At 48.1% G+C, this 10,453-nt stretch overlaps 1 protein-coding gene across 1 annotated transcript; it reads left to right on the top strand.

The window, feature by feature from the left end:
* Positions 1–231: 231 nt before the first annotated feature.
* On the top strand, positions 232–10,138 carry LOC123026045 (metal transporter CNNM4-like). The gene is made up of 7 exons (XM_044435279.1): positions 232–1,435; positions 2,893–3,033; positions 5,152–5,280; positions 5,997–6,166; positions 7,294–7,362; positions 9,530–9,694; positions 9,959–10,138. Exons 1-7 carry the CDS (start codon positions 232–234, stop codon positions 10,136–10,138), a joined length of 2,058 nt encoding a protein of 685 aa, XP_044291214.1.
* The last annotated feature ends 315 nt before the right edge of the window (positions 10,139–10,453 follow it).

Below are 10,453 nucleotides of genomic sequence, written 5' to 3'. Positions count from 1 at the left end.
ATGAACACTGATACAATGAAGGGCTTGGGCAGGTGCTTGAGGGGGAAGGATACAGCTGCAGCGCTGGTTCTGGTGCTGTCAAGATTATCCTTGGCTCTCCCAACCTTCTCCTTGCCAGCCAGTGCAAGCAATAGTATTGGGAGCCATAACAAGACAGTCATCATAGGTATGAGACTGGAGAACAGCTCTAAGCCAGGGACTGGGTTCTTGAGGAAAGGAATAATTCAAGTGATGGAGGAAAGCCGCATCCAGCTTCGGATTTATGGCCAGGGCATCCATGAGCGTATCTGGAAGATGGTCTACTTTGCTGAAATGTCTGCCTTGGAGACTGCAGCTGGTGGTCCAAGGAAGGATCCTTGCTCCGAAAAGACAAGTGATTTGGTGGTGGAACCCTACAGTCTGGATGTACGGGATACTTCTGCAGTGCTGTCTGTGATGGTCCAAACTCTGCGGAAGAACATCCGCTACAAAAGCTACATGATGTGTCTTGGAAATAGTTCTCGGCAGGCACAGCGCTGGCTCAAGAACCCCGATCTGTTCCTTCGCGTGGTTGAGGGGAAAACATTGGAGTTGCCTTTTTGGCTCGAGATCATCTTAATATTTTTCTTCCTGGGGCTCTCGGGCATGTTTAGCGGCCTCAACCTGGGCCTGATGTCTCTCGACCCAATGGAACTCCGCATCGTGCAGAACTGTGGCACACCCAAGGAGACGAAATACGCCACCATGATCGAGCCCACCCGCAGGAAGGGCAATTACCTGCTTTGCTCTTTGCTGCTTGGCAACGTCTTAGTCAATGCCTCTCTCACCATATTGATTGACCACATTTTGGGGGAAAACCTGGTGGCTATCGTGATCTCCACTTTTGCCATTGTCCTCTTTGGGGAGATAATCCCACAGGCCCTCTGCTCCCGACACAGCTTGGCTGTGGGAGCCAACACCATCTTCATCACCCGGTTTGTCATGTTGCTCACTTTCCCTCTGTCATACCCCATCAGCAAAATCCTGGACTACATGCTTGGCAAGGAAATGGGGACCATGTACAACCGGGAGAAACTGATGGAGATGCTGAGGCTGACAGAGCCCTACAGTGGCCTCCTGAAGGAAGAGATGAATATTATCCAAGGGGCCCTGGAGCTCAGGACAAAGACGGTGGAATGTGTCATGACCCCGCTCCATGATTGCTTCTTGCTGAACAGCGACGCCATCCTGGATTTCAACACCATGACGGACATCATGGAGAGCGGCTACACCCGCATCCCCATCTACGAGAAGGAAAGGCCTAACATTGTTGACATGCTGTATGTCAAGGATCTCGCCTTTGTTGACCCTGACGACTGCACCCCACTCAAGATCATCACCAAATTTTACAACCACCCAGTTCATTATGTCTTCCACAATACCACGCTGGATGCTGTGCTTGAGGAGTTCAAAAAAGGTATCGAAGCAGTGGATCTAAGGTCAGGTTTCATCTCTGTTGGCATGATCTCCGAATAAGCTAAAGTGAGGGAGCCCTGACAAAATTCCCTTGAAGACCATCTCTCTTTACTGGGCTCCGCCCCTTTCCTCCAACCACTGGTCTTTCTTTGGTGGTTTCCTGGTTTTGGTGCAATTTCCCCCTTGTTCTGAAAGGTTCAAAAGCCTCTCCTAAGATTTAATTTCAGCACTAAAATGTCCTGTTTTTCCATGTTTGGACCCCACCCTTTCCCCCATTGTCTTTCCCTTCATGCACCACTGGAATGCAGCTGCTGAGGAGTCTCTGAAACTGAATTGGACTGAAAGAGGTTCCCCACCCAGTGTAAAAGGTATTGGTAATAATCTGGAGTAGGTGACTATGCAGAAAGAGGTAACCATCTAAAAAGGGCAGCTCTTCTCAGTTAAATAACTATGGATAATATGTGTTTTCTGTCCTGGGGCAAGCTCTGAAAAAGCATTTGGTTCTGCAAGCCAGGACTGGGAAATGCCAGCTATAATTACTGTCTGTTGGCTAAGTGCTTCTAACATCTTTGGCACCCCACCCCACCACAGTTTTAAATATTTCTGAATTATAATTTGATACAGTGAAATATTCTTTTTATTTTGTATATTTATCCCCCACCTTTTCTTTTTGGGGAAAAGAAGAAACACCATAAGAAGGATTAGAAATGCTAACTACTGGACACAAATTTTAAAAATGACAATCTCTACCTTGTAGGTTTACAATCTAAAAAGTACAATGTGAAAGGACACCAAGATGGTGGAGGACGTAGGAAACAACAAGTATCGTATGTAGGCTATTGGTTGAACTGGAACTGGGGAGATGGACATTCAAATCCCCATTTAGACACAAAGCTCAGGGTGACCTTGAGTTCGTTAGCACCTCTTGGCCTAACCTGCCTCAGAGGGTTCTTGTGAAGGAGTTTGGACAAGGGAATTGGGCAATCTGTCTCGAGCTTTTTGGAGGAGGGTGCAAAAAAGGCAAACGAGCCAGATTTTTTTTTAAAATTGCATTCACAGTACCTCTTATATTACCTATTTTTTCTGTTGAAGATAAAGGAGTAATGGTAATTTGGATCAATTCCGCACATTTCTGAATAAATAAATAAATTTCCAAAATGGAAGCAAGGGCTAACTGCCAAGTGTTGTAAGAAAATCTATTATGTAATATGAAGACAGGACAACCTTCCCCAAACTGGAGCCTTCCAGGGGTTGTCCTGCAAATTCCAGCACCCCCAACCAGCATAGACAGAAGATGCATGGCTGAGTGGGGGATGCTGGGAGTTGTAGTCCAACATGTTTGGAGGGCACCAGGTGGGGGAAAGCTGGGGAAGAATGCCCCATGTGTTGTTTATTCTTTTAAAAAGCATTACCTGGGGTGGCCTGACCACAGTAATATATCCAAGGTCTATCCTACAGGTAAATCTCACCTGGCTGTCGTCCAAAAGATGACGGAGGTTGAGCAAGACCGTGTCTGTGAAGTGGTGGGTGTGATAACCTTGGAGGATGTCATTGAGGAGATAATCAATTCAGAGATCCTGGACGAATCGGATATCTACAGTTAGGTTCTTTCTCTGGTTGCCTTTTTGCTAGGAAACAAGAGTGTGTGTGGGAGACATTCCCTCCACCAAGCTTTCCCAACCTGGTGCCCACCAAACTGCAATTCCCATCAGTCCCATGCAGCATGGCCAGTGGGAGTCGTAATCCGAAGCCCCTGGAGAATACTGCTTGGGGAAGGCTGTTTGCTTCAGAAATGGCTGCCTTCGACGTCCGCCCAGCCTACAAGCTTTTCTTCATGAGGCATTTATTGTGTGGGGGGGATTCTTTGTGCTTATGGGCTCTTCAGATGATGCTGGGATTTTCCAGCTGCATGCCTGTTTTTAAGAATGCTTTCCCAGGTTTTGTTAGGGCCGGGAAACGGGGTATTATTTTGGAAGGCAAAAGAAAAGTTATTTTGTTAGTTGTGTAATGGTAGCATTTTGCCTGAGCCCATGTAGCAGACAAGCAGAAAAGGAAACAAATTTTGTGTAGCTCTGATCTCAGTTCTGCACCCAAGGCAAATGTAGATACAGCCTTGCATAGAAAAGCTCTGCGTTGGAGGTCTTTTCTCTCTTGTGGCGAGGGGCTGTGTGTCCTTTGCTTTAACAGTCCTTTCTCTGAAGGGCTACCCAGTCCCACTCTGGGTTAAAGAAGAAGCAGAAAAGCTGGACTACAGCACTAATTACAGCAATTTAAGCCTGAATCATAAACAAGCATATGCGATTTTTCCGCAAACTGGTACCCTTTGGGGTGTGCATCAGTGGTAAGCCGATGCAGCTGGCTGCAGCTGCAGGCTGCCTTCCCCAGCCTGGCTCTCTCCAGATGCACTGGACTGCAATTCCCACACTCCCCAGCCAACATAGCCAGTGAGTGTGGATTATTGGAACTGCAGTTCAAAATATCCAGAGGGTGCTGTTCGTCTCCTCTTAGGATCTTCAGTAAGGGCTCCCTTTTGGTCATCCTCACCATAGGAGTCTTGGCCAGTGATGGGAGAAAGTGGGGGCTGCGCCTGGATTCCTCCTCCCGGATGGGCTCCCCTGCCAACTGCTTTGCTGTGCTTCTCTGTCAGGAAAAGGCCTTTCTATTCCCCGTTTTTAAAAAGTCCTTTGCTGATCCATGGTATGCTGCTGTTTTAAATGTTGGCACTGGAAGGTTTATTTTATTGTCATTGTTAATTCTGTGGAAGTTGGCTTGGGAATGTGTTGAAGGGCAGGCTATGCATCTTTTAAAAATTAATAATATACATGTAATAAACAAGCAACCAAGCAAACTGCTTTTCCCCAGCTGGAAGGTGGGGATATACATTCACCCAAACAGTATATTAAAAAATACAATGCTTGTGCCTTCTGCATTCCATCTGTAATATGCGGGACAGAAGAATCTGTCAGATCCTTTTGATAAGTGTTGCAAGGACAGGAGAATCATCCAGCAGGGGTGCAAAAGCAGCATGAGGTGGGGAGGGCACAGCCTAAAGCCCCCCACTGAAGGGAGCAGGGCAGGGATGCGCAGAGTTTCACCTCTTGATCACAAGCCATTTCATCTCAAACTCCTTTTTCTGGGCCATCTGCAGAGACTAACATTACTTTCCAAATTCTCTTTAGTGATCATGAGGACTAGAAACACATACCTGTTTTACATAAAACCTCTGATTGTGGGGTTCCACTATCTGCGTTTTCTCCCATCCCTTTTGAACCCTGTGCAGGGTCCAGCACTGCTTCTGCAATTGTGCCCCCGTAACTGTTGCAGGGGCTGCAGGTGGTGCGGTGGGTTAAACCGCTGTGCTGCTGGGCTGGTTGATCAAGAGGTCGCCAGTTCGAATCTGCACAACGGGGTGAGTTCCCATTGCCCCGTCCCAGCTCCTGCCAACTTTGCAGTTCGAAAGCATGCAAATGCAAGTAGATAAAAAGGAACCACCTCGGTGGGCAGGTAACAGCGTTCCGTGCACTTGGGTGTTTAGTCCTGCCGGCCCCATGACCACAGAGACTGTCTGCGGACAAACGCTGGCTCCCTCAGCCAGGAAACGGAGATGAGCACCGCCCCCTACAGTCAGGCATGACTGGACTTCACGTCAAGGGGAAACCTTTACCTTTTTTGACAACTGTTGCAGAGTGATCCTTTCTTTGCCTACTTCCTTTGCAGCCGACAACCGCACCAGAAAACGAGTCACCAGCTCAAGGAAATGGGACTTCTCTGCCTTCAAGGGCAATGACAGCGAATCAAAGCTCTCTCCTCAGCTCCTCTTGGCTGCACACCGCTTTCTCTCCACTGGTATGAGCCCATCAGCAGTGGCTGTTGGCTGCTGGGTCATCCGGGTTTCACTCTGAAATGTAAAGCAGCTTTCTTTTTATTTGGGGATGGGGGCGGGTATGGTCTGGTACCATGCATAGCTCCTTGACAGTTCTGGCCAAATGCAGCGGGGATGCACTGCCCCTTGGATGCTGGAGCCCATAAGGCCCACCTCTGGGGCAAAGAGGCACCTGCATGACCAAGCTGCCCACACGCGAGAAACGGCGGCCGCCACTTCTGCATTGCCCGAAAAGAGGAAATGCACGACCAGAGAGGGGATGAAAGAGGACACCGATCTGTGTAATGTTTGTGCAAACAAATGCACAATATGGGAGAAAACAAAGAACAAATGCTTATCAATTAAGTCAGCACAGAAGGTGCCCCACCTCAGGGAGAGGACTGCGTGGGTGACCAGTCTCTGTCCACTTCCTGGGCCTGAGTGTCAGCTGCTGGACTGCACTATCAAGGCTGAACAACCACTATGGGCAGCGGTTCTCAAGGCCAGAGAGAGGGCCCCTCAGACCGCTGCCAACTCTCCAAGAGAGAGAGCTTCCCTCCGCGAAGTACGACCTCTTGGAGAGGAATCCTTCCAAGTGGAGCGGGTAGCTCCTTTTGGTGGTGTGTGGAGAAGAGATGCAGCCTGTCTGGGGTTTCCTTTGGGCATTCTCTGACTCCGATGCTCTCTCCCCATCCTATAGAGATCCTACACTTTTGCCCTAGCCTCATCTCTGAGAAATACCTCCTGCGCCTCCTGAAGCACCGCGATGTCACTTGTGAGCTCAAATTAGATGAGGGGAACAAGGATGCCCCGGGCAATTACCTGTACGAGAGGAGTAAGCCGGCCGACTATTTCATTCTCATCTTGCAGGTACGTTGCGGATTTCCAGACGCCAGTCTTCCCACCCTGGTCCCAACAGACAGTTGTGACCTCCTCTCCCATCAGCCCCAACCAACTTGGCTGATGGTCAAGAATGTTCTGCAAAGGCAGGACAGAGGGGCATAAAACTGGTTGTAGTGGAGAAGGTGGATTTTTAATGCTTCTCTTGTAGTGCTGGAGCCCAAAGGGCCCATCCAGTGAAGCTGACTGGTGGGAGACTCAGGACATGGGCCCATCTTTGTTCATGCAGTCATGGGGGGCTACCGGTCATGTGGGCAATATGAACCAGGATCAGGGTCTTTTAATATAAGCTTCTGGGCAACGGAGGAAGACCTGCCTTCTTGCCTCATTTGTGGCTTCCTAGCCGCACCTGGCTGGCCAGAGCAGATGAGGAGGTTAGATTAGAAAGGCCTTTCACCTGATCCTGCACAGCATTTCTGAAGCAGCCAGGTGGCCTCCAGCAGGTGGCTTTTAAGGCTTATGGTGCTTTTCTTACCACACGCCCCACCCTGGCTGCTTGCAAGGACCAGAATCCCTCTGCTACATAGAATCAAACAGGTAGAAGAGGCCTAGCAGGCCACCGGGTCCCACCACTTGCTCAATGCAGGATTCAGGTCACCCATCCAGGTTTCAGCCTGGCCCAATCTTGCTTAGCTTCCAAGGTTGGGCTGGATCAGGCACTTCAGAATACAAGAAACAACAACTTACAAGACAAAGTCTTACAGCCTCTGTTGCATTTGACTCTGACTCATCTATTTTTTTTTTTGCTGGCCAAGCCTCTTCATTAAATAAGCAGACGAGAAGAAACATTGTGTGATAGCATTCCTCTGAGCAAGCAAAGAGTGCCTTTCACATGCAACTGAGAAATTGCAGTCTGTCCCCACTAATTTAGAATTAGGGCTTCCTGCTAGGGCCTCCCATGCAAGCTTAAGGTCCAAAGCTTTTCTGTTCTCATTTTTGTCCACGTGAATGAGTGGGTCGCATGGGTATTGCCTACGCATAGCTTGAAAAGGCAATTGTGCAGTTCTAGCTGTGGCAACAGGGGATCCCAGCTTGATTCCTCTGTATTGGAACAGCAGGGCTGCGGGTTCTAAGGTTACCTCTCTGTTCTGTTACAGGGGATGGTGGAAGTGGAGGTTTGCAAAGAAAACATGAAGTTTCAAAATGGTCCTTTCTCATACTATGGGGTCATGGCTTTGGGACCATCTGTCCCAGGAGGTAATCTGCAATGCCTCTCCCTCTGAAAGCACACCTCCTCCTCACCTAACGGCGGAGTCCTGGTCGACTTTCATCAATCCTAATCAATCACGGGGAAGGAGGCAACAAAGAAAGGGGTTAGCTGGAATTTTTGCGAAAGGGAGACCTTTGATGAATGCTGATTAAGCCAGTCAGCAGAAAAACAAAGTTGAGAGTGATGGAATTCTAGTGGGGATGGTGAATCAACTCCAAACAAGATAATAACAAAGGCTTCCCACTATGCCTCCTGGGCCTCTTTTGAGGCTGGTGTGATTCAGTACATTGTCAAACCAGATACTGCCATCTAGTGGTTTGACACAGAAAGAGTTTCCAGAGGCAGGTGCTCGGAACTACAGCTTGCAAAGCTCAGAAGACCAAGGCCTCTTCTCATTTCTTTCTCTTGCCTCCTTCCTTCCTTCCAAAAAGAGCCACCTTGAAAGGGGGCTTAGGGAGAAAGGGATATTTAATGGACAACATATTCTCCCTCTCACCATTATTTCTGCCTTCCCTCCCCAGAAGGACCCTTAAAGCAAATCCTAGCCAAGGACAGGCCTGGCAGCCTTGCTTAACAAGCGGCTGGAGTGGCTCTGCCACTGCCTGTCTGCCGGATCTGACACGCCCCGTGGGCATCGGCACTCATGAAGAAAGAAAGAAAGAAAGAAAGAAAGAAAGAAAGAAAGAAAGAAAGAAAGAGTTATCTAATCCTGGGGGTTAGGATTTATGAATTGCCAAGAGAGGACATGCATCACCCAAAATAAATAAAAAAGGACACTAATCTGCACAACTTTTGCACGTGTTAGTTTCATGCATGTTCAGAATCCAATATAATGGAAATAGAAATATGTTACATCTTGTCAAGTACCTGCGTGTCCACCTGTCTAGGTGCTCGTGTTGATGGGCAAGAGTTCCAGTGGCTCCTTAATTTTAAACCAGGACAGCCCTTCAAATCGAGGATGCTCTCATTGTTCTTACAGTCCACCTTAACCTGGCACTGTTACAATTGCAGTTATGTCTGAGTTGGTGGCCTTGAATAATGTGTGTCTCCATCCCCCACCCCCTTGAGAGGCTGGAATTATGAGCATTTGCTCCGAAATGTGTGTACGCCTCAGTTCCCCACCCTAAGGCAAGCCTGGACAATACAAAGTTCACTTTTACAACACAAAAGCTGCAACAGATAGCAGATTCTGTAATTGCAGTTCAAGTGCTATCTAGTTACAAATTTAAATGGCTGAGGTAGAAGTTTCTATTTCTGATTCTTAAGAGAGGGCAAAGAACCTGTGGGAAAATGGCATGGCATTAAGAACCCTCTTCTAAAGAAGAGATTAGATCCCCTAAAATTGCATCCAGTGCAGCTGACTCCAACCTGTGCACTGGTTGTAGCTGAAGGTGAGTCGCCAGCCCATTTTCAAGGTGGAAATAAGCTATTTTATATTTTTGATTGCTTAGGTACCTGTCCAGAGAAAGGAGGGGTCACACCAATGAGTAAGTAAAATTTTCTATGTGTTCTTAATGAATAGCTGTTTTTCAATTGTGTTGTGTTTTCCAGTTAGTTATCCCTTTCACCTGCCTTTTCCCTGCACCTTTTAATCCCTCTGGCATTTTTACCAAGACTACAGTCTTCTCTTTCTTGCAAACATTTTTCTTTCTTATAATCCTCTTCTAGAGAAGAATTGCCCCTGTTCATTTTCAGTTAATTTGCACTTTCCCTCCAAATCTGGTTACTAGATTTGCAGTCCACCACCAAGGGTAGTTTGATTCTTTCTTGTCCTTTCTCTCATTGAGCCTTAGCAACTTCCAGGTCTTGTTCAAGTCTTTAAAACTTCCAGGTCCTCTTTCAAAACAGACCGCACCAAAAAGGCCGAAAAGCATCCATCTGGGAGTTTGGCCCAGACTAAAACTCCCCCTGTCCCACTCAGCAAGTTCTGCTGGCAGGGATGATAGGAGTTGTGGTCTGCCACAACGGGAGGGTGCTGGGTTGGGAAAAGCAGTGGAAGGAGATGCTGAGGCAGAGGAGGCATTGAGCGAGGGAAGTGACTGGGAGAAGGGAGGAGCAGAGAGGGAGAAGGAGGGTGGAGAATGCAATGCCCAGCTCCGCGCCATTTTTGTTTAGCTCTAGAGATGAGCTCCATGGCCTGCCTGAGCAGTGTGAATCGCATCAGCTTTGAACACGTGATGCCCATCCTCAGTGGCAACATCAGCACCAACCAGGTGTTCCCCAGCACCAGCCCACAGTATGTTGCAGACTTCACTGTCCGTGCCGTCACTGACCTTCTGTACCTCAAGGTGAGGCTTAGATGATCGATGGTTTGATGCATGAGAGGAGATTCTGGGAGAGCTGAAGGGTGTCCATAGAAATAGCTCAGCACTATATATTGTGGCTAAGACAATTCATCCCCTGTTGCCAGCTACTGTGAGGATGGAGCGCTGCTACACCACTGACGAATCTGCTGGTTAAAAGGTATGTGCAAGACTGCACTGTGCTGCTGTGCAGTTGACCTTCTGCCTCTGAGTTCCTGCCTTTCCCCTCTCTCTTTCTCTCCTGCACAGATCACACGGACTCAGTATCAGAACTGTCTGATGGCCTCACTGGTAGACAGCAACACCAGCGAGAACCAGCCCTCTGAGACCCCCTCCATCCTCAGGAAGCCTGACCTCCTAATCCCTTCCCAGGGCTCAGTCGGTGTCTTTCAGGCCAACGGTCAAGGAGAGAAGTCTGTGTCCAAATGAGGATAGTTGTGCATCATTCCAATGGATCACATGGACTGGATCCCAAAGCCTGAGTCTGCTGGTTCAGCCAATACGAGCTGCCCAGGTGGAACTGTGTGGTCCTTCATTTCCCTGAGATGATGAGGGATCAGCCCCAAGAGGGGAATCACAAATATTGGGATTTCCCATTCTTATCAAATTATGATGTGTGCTCAGTAAAAGATGGGATGTATATGTATGAGTTGGATAATAAAATACGCAATTATTTTTCCTCTTTCCAGTTTTTGGGCTAAATATCCAAGAAAAGGAACTGCAATATGGATTCTGCGGGGATTT

The sequence above is a fragment of the Varanus komodoensis genome, unplaced genomic scaffold, assembly GCF_004798865.1.
Source record: "Varanus komodoensis strain SLA01 unplaced genomic scaffold, ASM479886v1 scaffold29_1, whole genome shotgun sequence".
Classification (NCBI taxonomy): Eukaryota; Metazoa; Chordata; class Lepidosauria; order Squamata; family Varanidae; genus Varanus; species Varanus komodoensis.
This window is presented reverse-complemented; position numbering and strand designations above follow the sequence as displayed.